Source organism: Pongo pygmaeus, chromosome 9 (assembly GCF_028885625.2).
Source record: "Pongo pygmaeus isolate AG05252 chromosome 9, NHGRI_mPonPyg2-v2.0_pri, whole genome shotgun sequence".
Taxonomy (NCBI): Eukaryota; Metazoa; Chordata; class Mammalia; order Primates; family Hominidae; genus Pongo; species Pongo pygmaeus.
Genome location: NC_072382.2, coordinates 9,826,617 through 9,853,651, shown reverse-complemented (window position 1 = coordinate 9,853,651; position 27,035 = coordinate 9,826,617). Strand labels below are relative to the sequence as shown.

The window sequence follows — 27,035 nt, the reverse complement described above, 5'->3', positions numbered from 1 at the left end:
TTTGGCACAGTTCAGACTTTTTAATGCAAGGAGAAAGTCTTCACTTCTCTTCCCACAGGTGTGAACAAGCCACTGCAACTTCAACAGTGACGTCCCGGCAAGGACAGCGCCCGCACCCATCCTCACCTAATACTGTATGGAGTGACGGGCTAGGGAGAACAAGGCCAGTTCCTGCAGACTCCGAGCAGCGCTGGGGAGAAGCTCCCTGAGACCCCCGCGGGAAAGCCTGGTGGGAAGCCCAGCTGTGTGGCACCCGGTGCTCCACCTGCCTCGGTGCCATCACAGCCCGGACAGTGGCCGCTGGCCTGCAAGTGCACCCGGGCCCTGAAGGCTGGGCTCAGTGGCCCCAGGCAGAGGAGGGGGAGGCGGCCTGAACTGGCCCAGGCCACTGGGCCGCAAGGCTCTGGTTTCTTATTGCTCAGCCTGGGGCCAGGAGCATTGTAAGGACATCCAAGTGAGCTGCCCTCCTTTGCTAAACAGAGGAGGAAGGAAGGTAGGAAATGAAGGGGGATTACAGGAGAAGGGGCTGGGTTTTCCCCTGGTCCCCGCTGTCTGGACATGAGAGCCTAGCCAGAACCACGGGCTTCCTCCTACCAGCACCAAGCTGTCGTGAGGCTCTGCCACCCCCACCCACCACCCACCTCCCACTGTGGAGGGCGCGTCCCAAAGCTCCAGTTAAGTGAGAGGGTGGGGCAGGAGCTGGGTTGACCACCCTTCCTCAGCCAGGAAACGCAATGCTGGGGTCCAGGAACGGGGTGCTCCCCGGGTACCCACATCTAATGCCCCCTGGGCAGGGCTGCCCCTTGGCTAGAGGGTGGGAAGGGGAGACAAAAATCACAGCTTTTGAACAGTGGTTGGGAAGTTACTGGGAAATTTGGTCAAGTATGAAAGATGTCACTTTACAGAACAGAAACTAGCTTATGTATTTTTCTGGAAGACGTTCTCCTACTCCCCTGAACTCCCAAAAAAAGACCAAGGCAGCTGGGCCCTGCTTCTGTGACTGCTGAGCGGGCTGGCGCGTCGGAGCCGGCGGGGCGCAGGAGGAAAGGGCAGGGCCCGCGCACGGGGAGCCTGGGCACGGGAGGGGAAGGCACAAGAACCCACTTCGCCCGAGAGCACGGGGGAGGCAGAGCTGGGTGAGGAAGGAAGCCACGGCCCCGTGAAGCAATCTCAGCTCAGAAGCAAACGGAGGGTGCCTGGTGTTCCTGTCCATGCAGCCCCAGCCTAGCAGCTGCCAAAAGGGCGACGCGGCTCCCCCACAGTCGCAGTCGCTGCACTGTCCAGCTGCAGCCAGAACAAAGGCCGGGGGGCAGAGGCCGTGCACACAGGGCTGTCACACAGGGGAGGCGGCGACAAAGAACGCTGCCTCTAACGTTATATATTAAAATAGCCATAGTTCTTGTGCACAAAATTCCATCATCTCACCCCTGCCTCCCCCACCAGGCCCAGGAACAGCCTTAAAAGAAAGATGGTGGTTTTCCTTTTCGAGAGGCGAGGAAACATCCGCTCAGTCTTTATGGACCTTGAGAAATGGTGAGCCTTCCCCTCCCCCTGTCTCTGCCTCCCGGCAGGGCGCGCAGATGGCAGGTGCGGGGCTGGGCGCCATCACTCATGCCTGCGCTTGGAGGGCGGCACCAGGTGCGGGGGCAGGTCGGCGGGCAGCTCATGGCCCTCCAGCTTGACCTTGATGAGGTGGTTGGCCAGCGCGAACTCCTCGTCGTCCAGCAGCCCGTCCTTGTCCACGTCGGCCAGCTTCCAGATCTTCCCTAGCACGGTGTTGGGGAGCTTGGACTTCACCATCTCCTTCTTGGCGTTGGCACCCGTGATCTTGCCATTGACGGGGGACAGCGTGTAGAAGATCTCGTCGTAGGTGGGCTTGTCCTTGCCCACCACCCACTCCACATCATCGATGCCCTCGCCGGCCCCCTCGCCGTAGCCGTGCCCGAACGGCCCGTTCATGGTGCCGTCAAAGGCGCCGCCCTTGACCACCTGGGAAGGCATCAGGGACTCCTCCTGCCGCACCATCACCATCAGCCGCGCGATGTCATTGGCCAGCATGTCATCCACCGTGTCCAGCAGCTTGGGCTTCAGGGCCTGGAACTTGCTGAAGTCCTGGGTCTGCAGGAGTTCCTGTGGGCGGGGGAGGAAGGACAAGGGCTGGGAAGGGTGGCCCCTCCCAGACTCCAGGCCAAGTGGTTCCAGTGAGGGCTTCACAAGCAGAAAGTGCTGCTCCCCCACACTAGCAGGGGTGACTCGGCAAACCCGTCTGGCCCTTGGCTCTCTAACCTGTACACAGGAGGCAACTCCAGCTCTTTCCTTGCAGGGCTGTGGCAAGGATTCATGGACAGGGCACCAGAGCGCCTGGCATGGCCCTGCCCTCCCCCCACCACGCAGGGTGAGTCACCACATTCCCCTCTGCAGTGTCACCGCCTGGGTCAACTCTGAGTTGGGTGGGGTGCTGGTGATTAACCCAGCTGCTTCCGTTCAGGGAGGCCCTTCCCCGTGGAGATGGGATTCCCTCCAAATCCAGTGCCCTGGGCCTTCCTCCTGCCCCGATGGCCACCAGCCTGCATGGGGCCTCGGGACAGCCGTACCTGCATCTTGCGGAGGCTCGGGAAGTCCCCAGGGGAGATCTGGTGCTCGCGCTCAATCTTCTGGTAGATCTCTCCCAGGTTGTTCACCAGCTCTTTCTTTTTGCTCTCTTTACCAAAGACATTGGGCATCTCCTTCTTGAGGGAGCTGATGATGTAGGCGTGAACCTGTGAGGACAGGGGGCAGGCATCAGGCGCTTTCTTGGCCCAGGCTGCCCCCGAGAGCAGAGCCTCCAAGGACACTCCAAGGATACTCCAAAGGGGCTCGCTCAGGAACAGGGAAGCAGGAGGGATGGGTCAAGCTCAAGGCTGCTACCAACACCGGCTCCCACAGGCCTAGGAGCAGACACAATCTGGCAAGAGCCACAGCTGTTCACTGCGGCAGGACAGAGAACAGGACAGGAAAACGCACTTGAAACAGAAGACAACAGCCTTGGCCTTGCACGGATCATTGTGATGATTCAGGAAGAGTAAAACCAAGTCTGTCAACCCAAAGAAGGCCATTTGTTGTGCACCGCTGGGCACATCACAGACCCTCCATTCAACCCTCACCGCACATCACACACCCTCTATTCAACCCTCACCGCACATCACACACCCTCTATTCAACCCTCACCGCACATCACACACCCTCCGCTCAACCCTCAACGCGCATCACACACCCTCCGCTCAACCCTCACCACGCATCACACACCCTCCTTCAACCCTCACCACAGCCCTGCGGGGTGGGATTCTCCCAACCCGGCCCTAAGCAAGGCTGGGAAAGGCTGCCTGGGGTGCTTGGCTCCCACATGGAGGAGCTGGGATTGGAACCCAGGGCTGCTGAAGGTGCCCCACAACCCATGTTCTTTCTGTTTCTCTGTAAGCCCCCTTCCCCTGAGCTGCCCCCTCCCACGCAGCAGAGCAGGGATTAGGCTTCCTGCAGGGCCCACCAGCCTGCATGTCCAAATCCCTGCCGAGTGCCGACGGAGCCCACGGAACTCCAATGGGCCCGTGCCACGCTCCACTCCATCATCACAGCTCGGATGACAAAGGATTCGAAAAACCCCACAAAGGCTTCTCCTGGCGGTTGCCAGCTTTATCCAAGCGTCAATACCTTGCTTAGACATGTGCCAGTTCAGGGCGGCACCCCCTTCATTTCCCCGCAGCAAGCTGGGAACCTGGCACCCCTCGAGAGCAGCCCAGCCCTCAGATCCCTCGGCCTTGCCAAGTCGTGTCCAGCCACGGAGGGCTGCAGCCAGCCAGCCTCGCTGCCCTTCTCCCCGGCGCCAGCCCATCCACCACCCCACTCAGCCTGAGCCTGTGTGCCCTGGGCGGGGCCTGGCTGAGAACTGCCTGAGGGAGGCAGCCCTGTGCCACGCGGGTCTGGATCTAGGGTCTCCCCAGGGACACTGTGGCAGGCAGATCCCAGGCCGGTGGGAGTCACTACAGAGAGCACCACTCACTCCAGGAAAAGGAAGTGGCAGGTATGAGGCAACACTGGAGGCCACAGAGTTTTCCAGGCGCGGTGACTCAGCGTGCCTGGGGCCTGGCAGTCACACACGGTCTCACAGACGACCAGGCAGGGGCTCATGCCTGCCCCTTGTCCTGTCTGTCCTCAAAGGTGGCTGAGCAGGGGAGCTCTCTCTGCCCTGCGAGGAGAGAGCCTCAGCTAGGGCCACACCCACACCCCTCAGCTCAGGATGTCCTTTGTCCTTTGAGGCCAGGGGTCAGTCACCTGGGTTTTTGTATGGGTTCCTCTCTCAAACTGGCTCCACTCACAGGGAGGCTCCAGAAAGGAGATATCTAGAAAAGCATCCAGTCTCTAACTCCTGACCTTAAGGGATCCTCCTGCTTTGGCCTCCCAAAGTGCCGGGATTACAGGCGTGAGCCACCATGCCTGGTTAGAGCCTATTTTATTTATTTATTTATTTTTTTTGAGACAGAGTCTTGCTCTGCTGCCCAGGCTGGAGTGCAGTGGCGTGATCTCAGCTCACTACAACCTCTGCCTCCTGGGTTGAAGTGATTCAAGTGATTCTCCTGTCTCAGCCTCCCAAGTAGCTGGGATTACAGGCACGCACCACCACGCCCAGCTAATTTTTGTATTTTTGTTTAGTAGAGATGGGGTTTCACCATGTTGGCCAGGCTGGTCTTGAACTCCTGACCTCAGGTGATGCGCCCACCCACCTTGGCCTCCCAAAGTGCTGGAATTACAGGCACGAGCCACCATGGCTGGCTGGAGCCTATTTCTTAAACAACTGAGCCCTGTGCTAAGAGCCTGAAAGAATAGCTAGGTGCCCTGCTGAGATACAAATGTGGGCTTGGTCACTTCTCAGCTGTTCAGACAATCTGTGTCAAACACTCCTGTCCACGGGGTCAACCCCAACCACAGCCGGGACTGTCACTCATGGTGACTCCTCTAGGATGGCTCACGATAGGGTGCTATCCAAAGTCAGATACCCCAAGGGCATGTGTTCTGTCATTCTGTGTTGGAAGGCCCCGCCAGTGGCATTAACCTTCGTTTCCTGGCCCCAGCCATGCCAGCTCTCACTCAAGTACTTGATCAGCCACTGAGATTCCAAACCCTTTGGCCATTCAGAGGCTGCTGATAGGTGCCACCGGGCCTGGGCTGCCAGGAGACGTAAGGATGGTCTGCAAGGCCTGCTGGACTGACACCGCCTCAGCGTGACCTTGGCTTCCGTGCCCAGTGCTCCCCAGGCTGCAGGCTGGCACCCCGTCTCCTCATGAGCTGCTTCCTATCGCAGCTTAAGCTTCTGCTCCTGCCAGGCCTCCCCCAGCCCTTCTACTCCACTGGGACAGCCCCTAGCGCCAGCTCCCGCAGCAGCCTGTGCTCACTCCGAGACGACACAATTAACTGATGTTTATTTTTTGTTTGCATGCTCTGCTTTCCCCATGAAGGCTGAGGAGTGGACAGGGACTGTGTGTCACTCCCCGCCAGTCCCCGGCATCCAGCACTGTGCTGAGTGCACTTCAGGCTCAGTAAACCCCAGAGGGGTAATCCCAGCACTCTGGGAGGCTGAGGTGGGCAGATCACCTGAGGTCAGGAGTTTGAGACCAGCCTGGCCAACATGGTGAAACCCTGTCTCTACTAAAAATACAAAAATTAGCTGGGCATAGTGGTGTGTGCCTGTGATCCCAGCTACTCGGGAGGCTGAGGTAGGAGAATCATTTGAACCTGGGAGGTGGAGGTTGCTATGAGCTGAGATCATGCCACCGCACTCCAGCCTGGGCAACAGAGCGAGACTCCACCTCAAAAACAAAAACAAAAAACCCTAGAGGGAAGCCAACAAGCCTCAGAGCTCTATCCCCCAACACCCCATTTCTGAGGCTGCCTCCTTTGCTTCAGGGGTAACTTCCTGTGTGCTGTTTCTGTGTTGTAAGCATAGTCAAACCCTTCTTGAAAGTAGATGGGGTATAAACCACAAACAGAACAGGTTTAGAGGGAGGCCGGGTAGAGAATCTTAGTTAAGAGCAGGCTGCACGCAGGTGCTGACCAAAGACTGGTTTCTATAGAGGGAAACAGCGCAGTGCAGGTCTGCCTGTGAAGTGAGCTGGGAAGGGTCTCCGGCAATCCTGGAGCTCTGAGTGCCAGTCTCAGAGCCCCACGGCCCTGCCTGGCAATAGGCTGCTCCCCTCACCCCGGGGTCTACCTTGGCCAGCCGCGCCCGCTTGATCAGGTCATTGAGCTTCCTGAGGGCGGCATTTCGGGGCAGAGACTGGATGTCCTTGAAGAGGTCCTGCTCCTCGGCCTCGAAGAGCTTGCGGTTGTCGGGGATGAGGAGCGGGTGGGACCAGAAGGAGCCGATGTAGACCCTGACCACCTCGGGGGTGTTGATGATCTTGCCCAGGGACCACATGAGGGCCCCATACACCCGCATCAGCTGCTGCGTCTCGATCTGGTCTGCCTTGTTCAGCACCACGCGTATCTTGTCCTCATGGTTCTTCAGAGCCTTGATCACTTCCGAGAACTCATCGGAGATGTCCAGCTTGTGGGCATCGAAGAGCAGGATGATGCGGTCCACACGCTCGGCGAACCACTCCAGGACGGCTGCAAAGTCATAGCCTGGGGGGAAGAGAAGGGAGAGCTCAGGAGCGCCAAGGGACCTGCTGCTCTGATGGCTCTCATCTCCAACCTGGCCTGGTATTTCTCAGCCTGAGATAGTTTTTAAAATTCCTATAGGCCGGGCGTGGTGGCTCACGCCTGTAATCCCAACACTTTGGGAGGCCAAGGTGGGAGGATCACGAGGTCATGAGTTTGAGACCAGCCTGGCCAACATAGTGAAACCCCGTCTCCACTAAAGATACACAAATTAGCCGGGCATGGTGGCGAGCCTGTAGTCCCAGCCTACTCAGGAGGCTGTGGTAGGAGAATCGCTGGAACCCAGGAGGCGGAGGTTGTGGTGAGCCAAGACCATGCCACTGCACTCTAGCCTGAGCAAGAAGAGCGAAACTGTCGTGAAAAAAAAAAAAAAGAAAAAAAGAAAAGGCCAGGCACAGTGGCTCACACCTGTAATCCCAACGCTTTGGGAGGCTGAGGCAGGTGGATCACAAGGTCAGGAGTTCAAGACGAGCCTGGCCAACATAGTGAAACCCTGTCTCTACTAAAAATAAAAAAATTAGCCCAGCATGGTGGTAGGCACCTGTAATCCCAGTTACTCGAGAGGCTGAGGCAGGAGAATTGCTTGAACCTGGGCAGCAGAGGTTGTAGCGAGCTGAGACTGCGCCACTGCACTCCAGCCTGGGCAACAGTGCGAGACTCCATCTCAAAAAAAAAAAAAAAAAAAGCTAGGTGTGGTGGCGCATGCCTGCAGTCCTAGCTACTCAGGAGGCTGAGGCAGGAGAATTGCTTGAACCCAGGAGGCAGAGGTTGCAGTGAGCCGAAATCGTGCCACTGCAGTCCAGCCTGCATGACAGAGCGAGACTCCGTCTCAAAAAAAAAAAAAATTCCTAGGTGTTCATCTAGACAGCACAGCACCCTGAGGGCAGGATTATCTCCCCTTTTCCTGCCCCTACCATAACACTCCCCAACCCATGCAGCACTTGGCATAAACAGGTGCTAATGCAAAAGTCATCCCACAGTGCAAGCTCTAAGGTGGGTCGGACGAGGGCGAGAGTGAGAAGGAGACCCAGCACTGTGCTCAGCATAGCACAGAGGGTAGAACATAGACTCCAGTGTTGCCACCTGCCAGCTGTGTGCCCTGGGACGGTAGTGACAAGAGGCGCCTGCAACAGTAACTGCAGGTGCTACTTGTTCAGTGCTGATGTGCCAGGCTCCCCATTTTGCAGGAATCTCACTTATTTTCTGCAACAAGGGCTGGCAAACTACAGCTCAGGGATCAAACCTGGCCCACCACCTGTTTGTATAAATAAAGTTTTATTGAAACACAGCCATGCTCATTTGTATTATCCATGGCTTCTTTTGTGTAACACAGCAGAGTTCAGTCGTTGTGACAGAAACTATAAGGTCTGCAAAGCTGGAAGTATTAACTATCCGGCCCTTACAGAAAAAGTTTGCTGACCTCTGCTCTACAAGAAGCCCAGGAAGTGCTACAAACCACTTCCCCTTCCTAGGTCTTAAACACTTCTCCAAAACAAAGTGGTTGGACTGGACAGACTCCAGCTTTAAGCTCCATATTCTTTTAAAAAAAATTTTATATTCATTTTTTTAGAGACAGGGTTTTGCTCTGTCACCCAGGCTGGAGTGCAGTGGCACAATCTTGGCTCACTGCAACCTTGAACTCCTGGGCTCAAACCATCCCCCCACCTTAGACTCCTCAGTAGCTGGGACTACAGGCGTGTGCCACCACGTCTGGCTAATTTTTAAATTTTTATTTTGTAGAGATGGGGGTCTCACTATGTTGTCTATGCTGAACTCCTGGGCTCAGAGATTCTCCCGCCTTGGCCTCCCAAAGTGCTGGGATGACAGGCCTGAGCCACCGCGCCTGGATTTTAAACTCTATTCTATATTGCTTCCCACCAACCCATTATGGCCCAATTAAGGCCCACCAATTAAAGTGAATTCTGTCACTTGTGGCAGAGACTGCTAATTGAAATTCCTCCTAAAGGAAGGAACCAGATATAACTATCTAGTTTCAGCTGGATTCATGGCCTCCCAGCTTGAGACTGCATTTCCCAGCCTCCTTCAGCAGAATGAACAAGAAAAGGTGCACGAGCCCTCTGTTGTTTTCTCCCTCCTGAGGACTGGGACGCTGATGTGATGGGAGGAGCTGGAGGAAGCACCTTGGGTTCAGAGATGAAAGCTGCATGTTCAGAATGGCCTTAGACTGTTGTTTTTCACATCAACTATCAGCTATCTGACTTAAGCCAATGATTTTTGGGTCTCTGTAACAGCGGTTTAATTTGAATCCTATATGACAACTAGGCCTCTTCAAAATATTTCCACTTCAGCCTGGGCAACATAGCAAAATCCCGACTCTACAAAGGTGGTGCAGGCCTATAGTCCCAGCTACTTGGGAGACTAAGGCAGGAGGATAACCTGAGCCCAGGAGGTTGAGGCTGCAGTGAGCCGTGATCATGCCACTGCATTCCAGCCTGCGTGTCTCAAAAACAAAACAAAAGAAATCCTCACCTCTTCCTCTGCCCCTAGAGTAAAACTTCTGTCCCTCCCGGTCTGGGAAGACCACAGGCGGGCCATGTGGAAACAAAGGCCTAGAGTCCTTGGGGAGCTTGGGCCCCACCCCCGAGGGGCCACATCCTCTCTGCCTGATTCTGGGCAAGCCTCCATGTCGCTGGTTCAGTCTTCCCACAGGTCCCAGGCCACCCAAATGTAGGCCGGCCCTCTTCAGAAGCACCAAGTACTTCCCAGAGAGCAGTCAGGCTCCGGAAATAAGCGGGAGAAGCCACTCCTGCACACAACAGTCTGCGAGTCGCACAGCTTGGGCCCAAACCCGTCCTCAGCCCACCGCCCGCTCCTGGCATCTCCGTGAAAAACACTCACCACCCTCTTGCCAAGCTGGGGATGGAGACGGGCGCTCTTCAGACTGAAGGGGCAGAAAAACAGCAGCGAGGTGGGAGCTCCAAGGACAAAGCGTTAAGGAAAAGCAGCAGCTGGACAGGGTCGCCCGCGGTGATGGGAGGGCAGCCCTGCCATCCCTCAGTGGGAGCTGCTGCTGACTCCTCCGCTACACGGGCTCCCCCTTGATGGCATCTGCTGCTCCCACCCTGCAAAGCCCTCCAGGACAAAGGCAGGTCCACAGCCCAGGCTCCCGAGAGGCTGCCTCTACGCACAAGTGCGCCAAGATAAATGGCACCACGGGGTGTGCGGAGTCAAGCTCGCTCATGGGATAAACACTCCTGCCGCCCGCCCCGGCCCCAGGCCCAAGCGTGCTTGGCGCCATCTGTGAGCCCAAAGCCACAGGGGCGCGGAGCCCCTCCCCACACCTGGCGCTCCCAGAAGGAACTCGGGCTACTAACTAAGATGGCTCTGCACTCCACTCCCGCCCCCTGCCACTGACTCTGTGACCTGAAGTTCTTTTCCTAACTTCTCAGTTACTTTCTCCATCTGTGAAATTTAAATACCAATTCCTCGGCCAGCGCTGCAGGGAGGAGGGTGTGTGGGAGCACTGTCCACACTGTCCACACAGGGAGCACTGTCCCCAGGACCCGGCAGGGACAGCCTCCTCAGCAGGCCAGGGCAGGGGAAGCCAGGGCTCTGTGGGAACAAGGGGCCAGCGGCCTGGACCCATCACCGGTCAAGGACTTTCATCCTTGAGCAAAGTCACCAAAATGTAAGGAAAATCCCAAATCCACAGCTTCAGCCACACAGCCTCGGCAGCCTCTCCACAGGTGATGTGCGGCCGTTCCCCGCCCCAGCCCAACAGGAAATAGGGCACTCTGACCAGAAGCAGCCCCGAGGGCCAAGCTTCTTAACAGGGTACAAGTGCAGGGGAGCCGGGGTCCTGGCCTCCAGCCTGGGCGGGGAGGCCCAATCAGGCTTCCAGAGGCTCAGGCGGATGGTCGGAGACAGCAGAGCTGCCAGGTTCCCTGTGCCCAGAAGGTGTGGAAGGGCATCATGCCAGGGCACCTCATGCCACCACAGGCTCCTGCTTCCAAAGTACAAGGCCCCGGGCACCCGGACTCCCTGCAGCTGGCTCTGAGCTCCACAGGAAAGGATGCCTGAAGAGTGAAGTCTCGGCAGAAAACCAGAGAGGCCAAGGGCAACATGAGGGAAGCAGGGGGAGGGAGAGGCCGCCTCAGCCCCGGGGGGATGAGGCCACACTAGCTGAGCCTACAGGGCCTGCCTGGGGCCTGCAGCCCACAGCCTTTTATGGCCAGCTCTGGGAACGCAGGTCAGTACTGAAAAGGCGATGACTCAAGGACTGAGGCTCCTCGCTCAGCAAAAAGGGGGCCCAACTTCTCCCCTTGTCAAATCATTTGTCTTCAGCCCGCCACAAGCTGAAACTAGAATTCACACAGCTGGGGAGGCTGTGATGCCAAAACCGAGTTCTTGGGAACAAGGGCGCCCTGATGGGTTGTGCTCAGCCCATGTTAGCTTTGGCTTGGGAGTCAGGACGGCGCCTGGGGAGCTGAGGTCACCCTCCCAAACTCCACCCAGCAAGGCCCCACTCCCCCCTCCCCCGGATGGCTCGGGGGCCCTGGGGAAAGAGAGAAAAAGGAGGGGAAGGAAGAAGGAAGAGTGAGCACTCCAAAACTCCCTGCCCCAGGTCCAGAAGCCCGGCCCCACCTGCCCTGAAACCCAGTTACTGGCCATCATCTCAAGCTGGAGTCAACAGAGGTAAGCCCATTTCTTTGCAGGTGACTAAAATTTCCTGTTTATTACAGAAAATGTGCTTTTGCTATGAGGGAAACACAGTGACTGGCCAGCCACACCCACAGGTGACAAAAAGGGCCACAGCACTCGGGCCTGTGCCACGCAGGCAGTGACCACGTAACTGCAAGCCCCACCAGGCCCACCGGTGCTCCTTAGCCCACCAGGCCCTCACTGCCCTCAAAGGCACCTCACTCAGCCTTAAAGACACCGGGTTTCGAGAGGTGCCAAAGGCTACACCGCACAGCGGTAGCACCGAGCCACTCTCTGGATCAGAGCTGGACGGCCGGTGACAAGTACAGAACAGGGCTTGCCAGCACCCCCGGCACTGCCCAAGGCAAAAAGCCTTCAGGCTTTGGAACCCACCAAGGTAGGGACCTTGCTGTTAGCTTGACTAGCTCAGGCCCCGGTGGGAGTGACAGAGCTGACACCTAGCAAAAGGACACAGAAAACATGGCCCAAGCGGGTGGGCTGGAGAGAAAGGCCCACCTGCAGAGGGAGTGGTTTTAGTGAGTAAAAGCCAGAGCCCCCTCTGATAAGGTATCATAAGCCACCAGGAAGCTCTGGCTCAGAAAATCCTGGGACCTGGAAGACATGATGCTAAGTGATGAAATAAGCCTGTCACCTTTTCCAAAGACGACACACACGCAGCCAACAAGCATATGAAAAAACACTCAGCATCACTAATCATTACAGAAATGCAAATCAAACCACAATGAGACACCATCTCATAACAGTCAGAATGGCTATTATTAAAAAGTCTAAAAATAACAGATGCTGGTGAGGTTGTAGAGAAAAGGGAACATTTATACGCTGCTGGTGGGAATGTAAACCAGTTCAGCCACTGTGAAAAGCAGCTTGGCAATTTCTGAAAGAACTTAAAACAGAACTACCATTCGACTCAGCAATCACATTACTGGGCATAAACCCTAAGGAAGAGAAATCATTCTGCCATAAGGACACATGCACACGTATGTCCATTGCAGCACTATTCATGATAGCAAAGATGGAATCCACCTAAATACCCATCAACAGTAGACTGGATAAAGAAAACATGGTACATATACCACATAGAATACTATGCAGCCATAAAAAGGAGCAAGATCATGACCTTTGCAGCAACACAGACGGAGCTGGAGACCATTATCCTCAGCAAACTAACACTGGAACAGAAAACCAAATACCGCATGTTCCACACCAAATACCGCATGTTCTCACTCACCCGTGGGTACGAAACATTGAGTACACATGGCAACAAAGAAGAGAACAACAGACACCAGGGCCTACTTGAGGGTGGAATGGGTGAGGACAGAAAAAGTGCCTAGCAGGCTGGGCATGGTGGCTCACGCTTGTAATCGCAGCACTTCGGGAGGCTGAGGCAGGAGGACTGCTTGAGTCCAGCCTGGGCAACATAGCGAGACCCCCCCCCCACAAAAATTTAAAAAATTTGGGTGTGGTGGCATGCATCTGTATTCCCAGCTACTTGGGACACTGAGGTAAGAGGATTGTTTGGGCCCGGGAGGTTGAGGCTACATTGAGCTGTGATTGTGCCACTGCACTCCCAGCTTGGGTGACAGAGTGAGACCCTGTCCACCCCCCCCCAAAAAAAAAGAAAAGAAAAACTACCTGTGAGATACTATGCTTATTACCTGGGTGATGAAATAATCTGAACACTAAACCCCACCACACTCCATTTACCTGTATAACAAACCTGTACATGTACCCCTGAACCTAAGTTTTTTTAAAACATCCTGTCACAAAAGGACAGATACGGCAGTAGGATTCCACTTACAGGAAATACCAGGAGTAATCAAGTGCACAGAAAAGGAATATAGAATGGGGAGTGCAGGGGCTGCGGGGTGCAGGGAGCTGGGAGGGGAGCTGGTGTTGAACAGGAAGAGTGTCCATTTGGGAACTGAAGAGCTCTGGAGCTGGAAGGTGGTGATGGCTGAACAATGAAGAATGTGCTAAATGCCAGTGAAGTGCACACCTACAAATAGTTAAAATCTACTTTTCTGGAGCCCATGACCAAAAAACGTGGTTAAAATGAGGCCGGGAGCAGTGGCTCACACTGTAATCCCAGTGCTTTGGGAGGCCAAGGCGGGCTGATCACCTGAGGTCAGGAGTTCGAGACCAGCCTGACCAACATGGTGAAACCCCGTCTCCACTAAAAATACAAAAATTAGCCAGGTATGGTGCCGTGCGCCTGTAATCCCAGCTACCCAAGAGGCCGAGGCAGGAGAACCACTGGAACTTGGGAGGCAGAGGCTGCAGTGAGCCAAGATCACGCCACTGCACTTCGGCCTCGGCAACAGAGCAAGACTCTGTCTCAAAAGAAAAAAAAAAAAAGGCTGAGCGTGGCGGCTCATGCCAGCAATCCCAGCACGTTGGGAGGCCGAGGTGGGCGAATCACCTGAGGTCAGGAGTTCGAGACCAGCCTGGTCAACATGGTGAAACCCTGTCTCTACTAAAAATACAAAAATTAGCTGGGCGTGGTGGCAGGCGCCTGTAATCCCAGCTACTCGGGAGGCTGAGGCAGGAGAATTGCTTGAACCCAGAGGCGGAGGTTGCAGTGAGCTGAGATGGATCGTGTCACTGTACTCCAGCCTGGGCAATAACAGTAAAACTCCACCTCCGCCCCCCGCCAAAAAAAAGATTAAAATGGTAAATATTATATGTTAGGTGTATTTTATCACAATTTTTAAAAAGTGAAAACGAAAAGTCCTGGGGCCGTGGGATGAAAGAACAGAGTGGCTCCGGGCAACCAGGCTGAGCCCGGCGTGGCACCTCAGGGTAGTGTGCATGCAGGTGCCTCTCATGGCGACCCGCGTCCCACCCAGCCTCCCCCAGGTCACTGCGGCTCTGGGGCGCCCCTCTCCAGCTGCTGGCCTTACAGGATCTGCCTTCGTGAGAACAGCTGGACCATGTTTCCCGCCAGCACAGAAGGGGAAGAGGGAGGTTCTCAGGCCTCCCCGCCCTACCCCAGCAGCCTCCAAAACACAGGTAGTTCCAGCCGCAGGGGGAAAAGCTGCTTTATACATTCCAAAGATTTCTAAAACACGAAACAATAGAGGGTTTGTCTCCAATCGACTTTTGTTTCCTATCATTCAAGCTGCGTGGGCTTCAGTATTTCTCGCCCTAGCTCTCCATCACACAGGTTTCCAACGCGTGCTGGGCCTCGTTCCTGGGCTTGCTCAGGCTGAAGCTCCTCCGGAAGGATTTTCCAGTGGAGCACAGAGGCGCCTCTGTTCCTCAGCATTTACCTGAGAGCAGCAGCAGCACACGCCCACACAAAGCACGAACTTGACTCAAAACTGCCCCGGATGGAACAACCCAAGCGCCCCAACAGGTGAATGGATGACAACGGATGGTGCATCCCTATGATGGGACAAGGACCCCCAACAAAGAGGAGCGGGCCACGGGGGCTCTCAAACACACAGATGCAGCTCAGAAGCATCCTGCTAAGTGAAGGTGGAAGCAAAAGGCTTCATCCTGTATGATTCCATTTAGGTGACATTCCGGAAAAGGCAAAAGTTAGAGACAAAGGTCAGTGGGCTGCCTGGGACCAGGAGTGACTACGAGGGGCACGGGAACTTTCGGGCGATGGGAAGACTCTCTGTCATGGTGGTGGCAGCCCAGGAATGCTTTGTACAGCAGGGCGCCTGAGGAGGGTGGACTTCACTACACACAACGTAGACCCCAGCAAATCAGACAGAAGCAGCAAAAGAGGGGCGGGAGTGGGCAGAGGAACTCTGGAATCAGGCCCACATTTCCATCCTGAACCTTCTACTCAACAACCAGCTGTGTGAGCCAGCAGGTCTCTGGCCTCTCAGAGCCTTGGTTCCCAGCTTCTCAGTCCGTAACATGAAGACAGTGGGTTTCCAGCTCGGAGGGCTGTGGGAGGATGGAGTGAGCCTGGCACACTGCGAGCAGGAGTAAATGTTTGCTCTTATTTACTTGCAGGATTTGTATTTTGGGCTTAAGAAGCTCAGATTCTGATGGGTGTGTAGGCAAGGACTTCAAACGCATGAAGAATGCCTCATCCCCCAAATATAAACGGAATGTTTGCAGGCTCTCGGCCAGCTGCTCCCCAGCCCACCGCCAGCGCGCAGCCTGGGGAACAGGTGCTGAGCGCGGGCAGCGCCTGGTACGCCTCCTCTGCAGCAGAGCCTGCACGCCCCAGCAGAGGCTGAGGCCAAAAGCTGTCTTGGCATCCTGGCCTGCCGGGTCACAGCCAGGTGGGGCAAGCAGAGGGTTTCGGGAGGCCTGGAGCTGGGAGCAAAGGAGGGCCTGGAACCCAATGGGAAACCCCGGCTGAGTCAGCACTTCCCCGAGGATACTCCCCAGGATGTTACTCAGATCACAGGCTGGAAAGCCCTGGGCTTTTCAATCTCTTGACTATGAACCAGTTGACACTTGAACACTTAACTGTGCACCAGGCACTAGGGCAAGAGCTTAACATGTAAATTCCGGTAATCTACAATAACCGGAGAGGCTATGGTGTTTCCTGATGGACTGATGCAGCTCCCAGGGACTACAGCAACTCCCTAGAGACACCCAGCTCCCCAAGTACTGACGTCAGACTTGAACCTTCTGATCTACCTGTGCTGTGGATGCTGAATCCAAGAGGGACACAGCACCTGGCCTGGCTCATGGCCTTTGGGCTGCCCCTGGGAGCATTTGATGGTCTTCGGAGCACCCTGGTGAAACCCTGGCCTCGGGGGGGCTGCTGGCAGCGGCATCTCCATCTCAGGAGGTGTCGGCAGGAAGTGGGGGCGGCCCACAGCGCAGGCCCGCCTCTGGGCCAGAGGGCTCAGGACACACAGGTGGGAGTGTGGGCAGGGAGGCCCCATCCAACCACTAAGGATCAGGACAGCTCCCAGGCTTAGAGGGAGCCTGCAGACCACCAGAGGGCAAACAAGAGCCCAGGCCACCAGGCTCCCTGGATAGCCCAAGGAGTCATCTATGGCTGGAGACATCTATGGTTGGAGACCCCAAGGGGTCATTTACGGCTGTGAACAGGGAAGACAATACCAGCACTGCTGTTCAAAGCCCCAGACCTCACGTCCATTTCAGGACTGGGGTCTAACCTTGGGCAGGAGAGAAACAGAGGGTGGCCTGTGTGTGTCTCAGGAGGGCTGAGAAGGCCTCCACAGTAATGACCCAACAGGGGCAAAGATCTGTCTGACCCAAGCTCCTGGCACTCCTTCGCCCACAGCCTTCATGCCAAGGCACCCTTCTCAGCTCCGCCGCAGTAGGAGCACAGCCCCTGCCTGGATTCAAATCCTAGCACCGACACTTGCTGGCCTGCCTGTCATCTTAGGCCAGTTACTTAACTTTCCTAAGCCTCTGCTTCCTCCTCTGAAAGGCAGGAGCTTCCTCCTAGATGCAGCTGCTGTGATAACTCAGTGGAACTCACTGACGTGGCAGTGGCCAGCAGAAAGTCAGATACAAAGCTGGCCAGGTCTCTGATCTGCTACTGCAAGTAGAAACAACACTACCCTGCTGATACAGCTTTCATGGGGAGATTGAGGCACAAAAACTCCCGCTTAGTTCACAGTTGCCTAGTGACCACGGTGGGGAACGAACTGGCCGGGCTGCCCACAGAGGCCCCACCAGGGGATGACTCGGCATGAGGCACTGCTGGGACCACGCAACTGGTCAGCAGCCCCTGGAGCCAAGGGCACCACCCCTGCCGGGCCCAGCTGCCCTTTGGAATGCCCTTATCAGTCACACAGGCAGCACTCAAGAATGAACGCAGCCCCCAGAGGCGACCTTTCTCTGCTGACACAGGAGAATGGTATCTTTAAAGTCACTCAGATTAGCACACAGGCAAAGGCAGCCCGAGAGACCCCAACCCGGCCCCCTTCTCGTCCCTGAGGCAGTCCTCAGGGGTCCCTGACAGAGCCTGGCTGCATCCTGACTGCTCTGGGCCTGCACCAGCCCACCTTATCTTTCCAGACTGTGTTTCCTGCACACATTAGAACCATTGGGGAAAGGGGAAAAAAGTCAGGAGGGGCCAGGCGGGGCCAGGCGGGGTGGGAAATGGAAGTAAATGCAATTAGCAACCCCAATGTCCATCCACGGCCTCCACAAGGACACGTTTCCAGGGAACGGGCTGGCAGGCCAGGGGAGGCGTGTCGCGCTGGGGCCCTGGTGCGTGCTCTGCCGGCCCTATCTTTCTGAGAGGGAAACACCTGCTTTCCACGCCACCAGCAAAGGCAGTAGCAGGCGGCCAGCCCTGCTGGGAATGCACTGCTCCACTCCGACCTCCTCCGCTGGACAGGCCACACGGGCCTTTCCATGACTGATGGGCGGGGCCTCCAGGAAACAGAAATCCACTCCTCCTGTGTCCACCTAGAGGGGCTCATCCTGGAGTTTACACCCAGCACCTCCAAGAGGTACTGAGCGATGGTCTTTCTCCTGACAATAAAACACCAACATCATTCAAACCCTAACCAGGTAACTTTTAGTAAAACACATCTAAACCAAGGCCTCTGAGGCTATGGAGGAAAAGAAATGGTCTAGTAAAATCGGTTTGATCTTCTGCTACTTCACAGCAGGAAACCCCTCCTCCAATCAGAGTGATGTACTTCTCTTTCAGCCACCGGCTCCTTCCTGCCCATAATGGGTAGATGACCTTCTGTGGATATAGGGGAGCCTGGCCTCTCAGGGATGCAGAGGGGCCACACTTTGCACCTGGAGGGGAGAGGGAGGCCACACAGGCAGAGCAGGGCAGCACACTGACAGCAGCCTCGTGTCCTGCTGGCTTGCCCCTCCAACCTGTTGTCTGCACAGGCAACTCCAGGGCGGGGACCACAAGGCAACGCCTACGTCCACCCCTTGCTCCCAATCAAAACGCCATGCTGTGTCTGCAGATCCACTGATAGGGAGCATACACTTTGGTGCCTGTCCCAGAGACAGACAGTGTAGACACCTCTGCCTGCCTCTTTCCTACTAGGGAAAGGAAGCAGAGGGAGTGGGAGGTGGGGAGGGAGCATCTCAGAGGCTAGGGGCCAAGGCAAGCAACACAAGATATACAACCCTAGCCGAGCATGATGGCCCGCGCCTGTGGGCCCAGCTACTCGGGAGACTAAGGTGGGAAGGATCACTTGAGCCCAGGAGTTCAAGGCTGTGATGATGCTTTGAGAGGCTGAAGCGGGCAGATCACGTGAGGTCAGGAGTTCAAGACCAGCCTGGCCAACATGGTGAAACCCTATATCTACTAAAAATATAAAAATTAGCCAGGCGTGGTGGCATGCACCTGTAATCCCAGCTACTCAGGAGGCTGAGGCAGGCGGATCGCTTGAACCAGGGAGGAGGAGGTTGCAGTGAACCGAGATCATGCCATTGCACTCCAGCTTGGGCGATAGAGCGAGACTCTGTCTCAAAAAAAAAAAAAAAGTAACTTATTCAGGTTTTCTAACCTTGCTTTGGCAAATGACAGGGCTTTTGCTTATCCGGCATTTACTAAAACTAGGTTGGAACAACAATAGCAGTAAGAAATAAAAATAGTAGCCCTCGCTTTTTTTTTTTTTTTTTTTTTTTAGAAGGGGTCTCCAAATCTACTCCCTTAACTCCTAGGTGTGTCACTGTCACCAGGGGTGGGAGAATCTAACAGCTTAACTGGCAGCTCTGAAAGCAGATGAGGGCCAGTGATTTCAGTATGCTCTGATGCAGTCCCACACGGGCAAGGCCCGCAAGGCTGGAAGGAAAGAGAAGCAAGGTTTCTCAGCTCCAAGAAGACAGTCCCCATGCCCTCAGAGCCCTAGCAGAGAGACACGTGCACCCCAAATCCTAGCTGCCGGCTTTGACTGCAAGGCTCACCCAGCAAAGGCCAGTCCAGAGGGTAAGGGACACGGGAAGGATCTGCAAGTTAATCATCAACAAACTTGCTCACTTGTCCTCAACCCCTCTTTGAGTTTGATCTTATTTCATTTTCACATTTGGAGCCGTAGACTCCACTCCTCACCTGCCAGGCACCAGCCTACCCTCAAGCTCCTCCCAGAAAGCATCAGGCCCCAAAGTGCCCCACCCTTCTGTGAAAAAGAGGCAGTGACAGATGGAGGACCCAGTTCAGGCTCATCCTGAACCAGATCTTCAAAAGAGCTTGGCAGAATCTAGGCAGGAGTTTACAAAATTGGAATGGGCATGGCGCACTACTGCACAGCATGAAGGCCTTAGCCAGTGAGGCTGCTGACTATCAACCTCTAAGCAAATGTAAGCAAATTTCCACCAGCCCCTAACTGTTTCATGAATTTCTACCAGCTTCTCCTTTTGCTTGGCTCTCTCTCAGTCCTGCTGGACTCGTAAGGAATGTATATGGCTTTGGGGGGCAAAGGCTTTTAAACACAGACTAAAGCTAATAAGCTCTGGGGACCAGGGGCTTCTTCAGAGTCAGCAATGCTTCCTGCACCCTCACAGCATGGCCCGCTTCTGATCCTGTTGTTTCCAGCATGCCCCAGGGGTTCAAAAGCATGACAGCCACATAAGATTGGCTGTGGTCTCACCATGGCTGCTCCCGTTGCCTGGGCCCAGGGACCAAGGAAGGAAGCAGCTCCTGCCCTCTCAGTGCACAGAGCACTGTGGAGATGGGAGGCTGATGTAAAATGGGTTCTTACTCAGACACTTTTTTCTTTTTTTGAGACGGAGTCTCGCTCTGTCGCCCAGACTGGAGTGCAGTGGCGCGATCTCGGCTCACTGCAAGCTCCACCTCCCGGGTTCACGCTATTCTCCTGCCTCAGCCTCCCGAGTAGCTGGGACTACAGGTGCCCACCAACACGCCCGGCTAATTTTTTCTATTTTTTAGTAGAGATGGGGTTTCACTGTGTTAGCCAGGATGGTCTCAATCTCCTGACCTCGTGATCCGCCCGCCTCGGCCTCCCAAAGTGCTGGGATTACAGGCGTGAGCCACCGTGCCCAGCCACATTTTTTTTTTAGAAAGGCTGAGACTGGAAGAAATCTCGAGGGCAGCCGGGTGTGGCGGATCATGCCTGTAATCCCAGCACTTTGGGAGGCCAAAGCGGGCAGATCACGAGGTCAGGAGTTCGTGACCAGCCTGGCCAATATAGTGAAACCCCATCTCTATGAAAAATACAAAAATTAGCTGGGCATGGTGGCACATGCCTGTAGTCCCAGCTACTCAGGAGGCTGAGGCAGGAGAATCGCTTGAACCCAGGAGGCAGAGGTTGCAGTGAGCTGAGATTGCACCACTGCACTCCAGCCTGGGTGACAGAGTAAGACTCCGTCAAAAAAAAAAAAAAAAGGAGAAATCTCAAGGGCAGCATCTGAACCAGGTTGCAGATCTTAGAGAGAAGGATGTGTGACAACACCAGCGGCCCGAGCTGTGGTCAGAGCTGTTTACCTCTGCTGATCCGCTGCTTCTCTCCAGACAGGATCCCGGGGGTGTCGATGATGCTGATGCTGTCCAGGACGGGGTTGGGCAGCTGGGCACACATGAACCTACATGAAAGCAAGAGCCAGAAGAGAGGTGTCAAGACACAGTCATCGCTGCTCCGGACACAACAAAGGGCTCTCTGTACTCCTTCGCTCCATCTCTGGCTTCCTCTCCAGAAGCGGGGAACTGACAGGTGGTTTTCTATCGTCTTAGTTTCCCACGGTGGCCAGCAAATCGTATGGACTTTCTCAACTGGGAATGCAACCAGCAGGCTCAAACTGACCCAAATCAGCACTTCCTCACACACTGTTCCCCTAGAGTTTGAGAGGTCAACTTTCAAGCTGCTGACTTGTTAGTGAAAACTGCGCAAGCCTAGGTCACCATTCAATTCAGAGGGGAAGCAGAAGGTCACACTGGGACGCTGAAATCCCATCTTAGAATCTTCCACCACTTGGCTAAATCTCCACACTGAAGAGAGCTGGCCGCTTCCTACTGCTGCTAGGGCCAGCCCTGCCCCTTCAACCAGCCGCTTGGGGGAGGGAATTGAAATGGACGGCCGGCAAAAGCTGGGGACCACACAGGCTGGTAGACGGTGGGATGGAGAAGCACAGACGCGCCATTCTCTGAAAGTCAGAGCAGGCTGAGGAAGAACAAAGCCGTGGAGAGGCTGGCGACTCGCAGGCCAGGGCTCAGCTATGCACATCTGAGTTTCACACTAAGCTTAGCCCAGAAAGGCAAGGGGCAGTCTCAGTTGAGAGCAGGGATTCTTCACTGGAAGCAGAAAACACTCCTTTAAAAACTTCTCTGAAAGGCCAGGCGTGGTGGCTCACGCCTGTAATCCTAGTACTTTGGGAGGCCAAGGCGGGAGGATCACTTGAGGTCAGGAGTTCAAGACCAGCCTGGCCAACTTGGTGAAACTCCATCTCTACCCAAAATAGAAAAATTAGCTGGGCATGGTGGCACGCGCCTGTAGTCCCAGCTACGCGGCAGGCTGAGGCAGGAGACCTGCTCGAACCCAGGAGGTAGCGGTTGCAGTGAGCCGAAATTGTGCGCCACTGCACTCCAGCCTGGGCAACAGAGCGAGACTCTGTCTCAAAAAAACAAACAAAAAACTTCTCTGAAAAAGGTAGTGAGAGCAAAGAAAAGACTGACCCATTATCTGTAGGACACAGACTTGAAGCTGCCTTTCCAACAGACGGGAGGACTCTGAGCCGATCAGCTTCTCCCTTTGGCCCCATCCCCCAGTGACCAGGGGCCCACAGGCAGAGGGCAGCTGGCCAGGGCAAGGGGTGCTCTGCAAGGCAGTGGAGCAAGACCAGCTGACCTGCAGGGCGAGCAAAACATGGGCCTCACTCTCGCCAGTGCCAGCAGCAATGCATGCAGGCCAGTCCTGGCCTTCCTGCTGGGGACAGGAGGCGCTGGAGAGATGATTACAGAATAGAAGGATGGGAAACAGAATTGGCTCTGGGAAATCACATACATACAAATGCCTCATAAATGAGCCCAGAAAGCGAGTTAATATCTATAGGACCCAGAAACCAGTTGCTCTGCAGAACCCAGGGTATATGGCAGAAAACAAGAAAGGGGAAGCAGCAAAGATGCCTCTGATTCCATCTCACCAAGGACGCACAGGTTTCATCTCGCACAAGTGGCAGTCCCAGTTATGCAATGAGTTTTTGCAAGACACTCTTAGGACACCCTGACTGCACCTTGCCTTGGTCTGCTCCAGCTGATTTTATTCTTAGAGCAGCCACATAGGGGGAAAAGCCCGGCAAGTCAAGTTCACGACTCAATGAGTCTCTTCAAGACTCAGCCGGGAGAGGCTGTATCAGGCAGAGAAAAGCCCCCTTTGTTGCACACTCCCCACACTACACATCCTGACACAGCTCGGGGCCTCAGTGTGGGCTGATAGGGCCCTTTCGGCAGGGCCATCAGTGATCAGGGATCCTCTGGAGATGAGGTGGCAGCAAGAAGGAAATAAACATGTGCTACCTCTCAGATCCTGTGGCACCAATGTCATCAAAGCACCGGTCTTGGACAAAGCAATCTCGAATTGCTCTTTTTCGGGTAGAAGCAGCAGAAGGCAGTAACTGGCTGTGCAAAAGCCAGGCAGTCAGTGCTGGCTGACCTAATGGGTGACTTCCACACATCAGCGGGACCCTCTGAGTCTCGGTTTCCTGAACCAGTGAGGTGGGGGCTTCCGAGATGATGTCTAAGATCCTTCCAGCTCTGAAACTCTAGGCTTCCAAATTCGGAAAACTGGTCCTGTGCCATGTCTCTCCTTTCAAAAAAGGTGTGCCCTCACTAGGAAAGTGAAGAGCTCAGGACAGCAGAGGCAGCAGGGGCAGTGATCCTTCCCATGGTTTCCCAAAGTTTTGCATGGAAGCAGAGACCTAACGCTTGGACTTCCTGGCACAGCTGCCAAACTTTCCACAGGGTCGAATGGCTTCCACCAGCTAATGGTTTCAGCTAATCACTTCTCTACCGGCGCACAAATCTTGAAATGAGGTAAGGTTGGCGCAAGAGGACTCCACCTCTTCAGGACCCTTAGCCCAAAGGGCTGCACTCAACCTGGCCTTGACAGACAAACATCAACAGCCGTAAAATAGGAGGGCGGGCTGAAATGCCTGGAAGTGGCAACAGACCCTGCTGAAGGTCAGCTCTGTGCCTGGAGTAGGCCTGGCCACCAGCTTGGCTCTAGGGCAAGCTGCCCTGCACGGCTAGATGACGTCTGGAAAGGAATGCGACCGTGCAGGGCGGGGACCTGGAAGGCAGGATTCTAAGATTCCTTCAGAGGCTCTTCGCTGGTGCAGAATTATGAAAGGCATGTGGAGTCCGTGAACGTGGGGTGGCAGGGAGGGCAGGGTCTGTGAAGTACTTTGGTATGTCTCCTGGGGGTTGGGACGGGGATGTCTCGAGTTCCTTTGGAGAAAAGTGAGCCCGGGCATTGCACTCCTTGAGGGACGGGAGCACTGTGTTTCATTCACAGCACTGAGACAGGCAGAGTCCTGCAGATCACTCTCCTCGTGTGCAGAGGCCACTTAACTGGAAAAGTGAGGTCCAAGTGGGTGAGGGAACCTCAGATTCTGTCCCTCAGTGCACAGAAGGGCTTAGGGCCAGAATCTCATTGCAGGGCTCCCACTGCCACCACCTCATCCTGCTTCCTGAAACCCCTCAAGGCAGCACTGACCTCTTGAGAGCTGCCATTGGGAGAAGTGTTCGAACCTCAACTGTCCCCTGCCTCCAAGAGGTTGCCCTAAAGTCAGCAAGCCACAGTAGATCCTCCTCCTTCCTCCTACACAAAACCACCGTCCCAGGGGAGGCAGAGCAGACCCACACCGCACCAGAGAAGGGAATGGCTAAAAGTTTCATTGTGTTTTGCTATTGACACTTAAGGAGACAGGGAGGGGAGGGTTGATTTCCGTGAATTAGGTGCATCCAGCCTGCGGGAAGGAGGTGAAGACCCAGAAAAGGAGCGCAGGAATGGCTCAGCTTCCTACTGCGGCCCTGGTTCTGAGGGGAGTGGGGCTGGGATCTGCAGAAGGGCTTGGTGGTTTAACCTGGAAGATTCTGGGGACGACAGAAGCTGGGGGAGCCGACAACGCCCACTCTTAGACCCCCGGTGGGTTTTCTCTGGGAAGGGGCAGGGCCCTTGGACCAGGGAGTGGTCACTGAGGGTCTCACTGGGGCCTCGGAGACAAAGGACGGCGGGGCGACAGCCACGGGTCAGGCTCCGAGTAAGGGGTGTGCTCCGGCCGCGCCCCCCCCGCCCCCTGGAGTGATGGGTGGGTACCTGTTGAGGAAAGCGTTGCCAAAGGCGTTGAGCTTGCGGAAGGGGCGCCGCGGGTCCACCACGAGCGCGTTACCCGGCACCACGCCCTCAGTGGGGCCGTGCATGACGGCGATGAAGGAGTCGGTGGTGGGCTCGGGCCCGATGCGCATCCCCGGGAAGTCCTGCTCGATCAGGTGTCGGATGAAGGTGGTCTTGCCCGTGCTGTACTGCCCCACGAGGAGCACCATGGGCTTGTTGTCGAAGTCAGCGTCCTCCAGGGCGGGCGAGTGGAACTCGTGGAAGCGGTAGTGCTCCTCCAGGGGCAGCAGCTTCTGCGCGTACAGCTGCCGCAGCCCCTCAGCCACCGTCTGGAAGAGCTCCGGCTCCTTCTTGCGGCGGGCATCCTTGCTGACCCAGCTGAACATACTGCCGGACACGGGGCTGGCTGCTGCGGGGCAGAGCGGCGGCTGAGAGCGGGGCGAGGGCGCGGAGCCGAGGCGGGGCCGGCCAGGGCAGGGAATGGGGAGCGACCCACACTGCGCAGGCGCACAGCCCACCCTGCCGAAGCGCCCTCTACCGAGTGCGGCGCGCCCCTGGCGGAGCGACCTTTATAGGGTCGGTCCCTCAGTGGCGGCTAGCGCCGCCGCGGCGGGGGCAGGGCGGAATTGGGAGGGGTTGGGAGGAGCCCCTCCCGGCCCCGCCCCTCCGACTCGCGCCACGTCTTCCCCTCCCCCGCCCCCCATTGGCTGATTCCAAATCTCGCGAGGCTGTGGTCCGGGTGCCGTGGCAACCGCACCTGTTTCGCCCCGCCCCTCGTGGGGAGGCTCGCGAAAGTGCTGCGGTTAGGAAGGCGAGGAGCAGGCGTTCGGCGGAGACAGTCTCTGGGCCTGCGCGCCTTCCGGCACCGTGGCCCCCCCACACCCCCGCGGGACGGCTCCACGAGACACCCAGTCAGGCACCCTGGTTTCCTGACTACGCGCCGCGCCCGCCGTTCCCCACGTGCGGTCCTCCCGCTGGCTCGGAATCCCCGGAAGCATCGGAGTACCCCCGGGCCGCGGCACCTCCTCCTCTCAGCCCAGCTTCCCAGACACACACTGTCTTTGCCCCCTCATCTTTTATCTGCTCTGGGAGAGGGAGAGACGGGAAAGTGGTAGCAGAGCAAGCTGAGGGAGTAGAGAATCCGGGGCGGGGTGGTGACTGGGGAAAGAAAAATGGGCAGCGAGAGGCCTGACCTCCCCTCAGGCCGACGGGGTGGAATGGGAGAGGGACGCAAGCGAGGGAGGACGTGGGTGACACCGGACGCTCGCGGGAGAAGAGAAGGCTTCCCCACAGAGGCTACAGCTGGGGCAGGGCAGGGAGGGCATAAGGAGGAAGTTGAGGCCCTCTGGCCACTTGCGTTTTGGGAAGTGAAATCGGAAATTCCCTGTGTGGGGAAGAGGGGAAGTGTGGGGGCAACAATGAAATCTTGTGGGAATTTAGGGGGAAGTTTAAAAACCCAAATACTTCCGCTTTCCTCTCGGGATCACCACCATTTACCATCATTTACTGGGATCTGTGCCCTACCTCCCCTTACCAGTTCCTGGCTGTTCCATGGGGCTCACTCCCCCGCCATCCTCCCCGGCCACACACAGACCCCTTTGGCTGTCCAGGCTGGTGAGAATCTTCAGTGGGTGATGTCAGAGCTTTGGGGACTGATTGTTATGTAACCAGTATCAAGACACCAACATGTGGTAGCAGGACCCTGGGGGCTCTTAAAGAGATCCGAATTGAATCTGCGACTTTGAAATCCTCAGGTCCAACTTTCTCGCTTCTGGGAGATGTGGAAGCCTGGAGGGCTAGGGGCCTGTATCAGGGAATAACTTGGGCTGGTAGGCTAAGAGGAAGAGGCAGGAACTCAAATCTGAGAACGGGGGATATCTTGGGGGAACTGAGTCTGGTGGAATCTAGAGAGGACACGATGGGAGGTTTGTTCGCCTACTGCTTGTAAGATCCCTTCCGAAGGAATAGATAGTTCCCTTGTACTCCCCTCTTGCTCCCTAACCATTGGAGAGCAGATAAGCAACTCCAGCCCTGCCTGCAGTCTTACGCCCCTTAGTGCTTTGATTTGATTTGATTCTTTTCATCATAGTAAAGCACACAAGCTACTGCCACTTTTTTTTTTTTTTTTTTTGGTGTTATTCTCAAAAGAAGATACTGAGGCTCCTAGGCAGAGCTGTCACCAGAGGCTGCATGCCAATTGGTGACCAGGAGCCTCCGGCGGGCCAAGTCCAGACTTCCCAGGTCAGCCTTAGAAGCCAAAGGGTTTGCCTCCTACTCAGCACTGTTAGGGATCCACCCCGGAGATGCAGTTTCTGGGTTGATCTAGGGAAGGGCCCAGGGCTGAGGATCCTGAATGAAGTAGTTGTTCAGTCGTTTGAATGAGGCTGCTCCAAACTGGCCCCCGGCAGCATTCTTATTGACGCGCCATGGTTTTCAAATCTCCCCAGA

The 27,035-nt window shown here is 55.9% G+C and overlaps 1 protein-coding gene across 1 annotated transcript; it reads right to left on the bottom strand.

The window, feature by feature from the left end:
- On the bottom strand, positions 1-26,236 carry EHD1 (EH domain containing 1). Its single transcript, XM_054437554.2, has 6 exons — positions 26,122-26,236; positions 24,570-24,996; positions 20,744-20,841; positions 6,242-6,654; positions 2,595-2,759; positions 1-2,130 (listed from the first exon to the last, which is right to left on the bottom strand). Exons 1-6 carry the CDS (start codon positions 26,138-26,140, stop codon positions 1,606-1,608), a joined length of 1,647 nt encoding a protein of 548 aa, XP_054293529.2. The 5' UTR covers positions 26,141-26,236; the 3' UTR covers positions 1-1,605.
- Between the last annotated feature and the right edge of the window lie 799 nt (positions 26,237-27,035).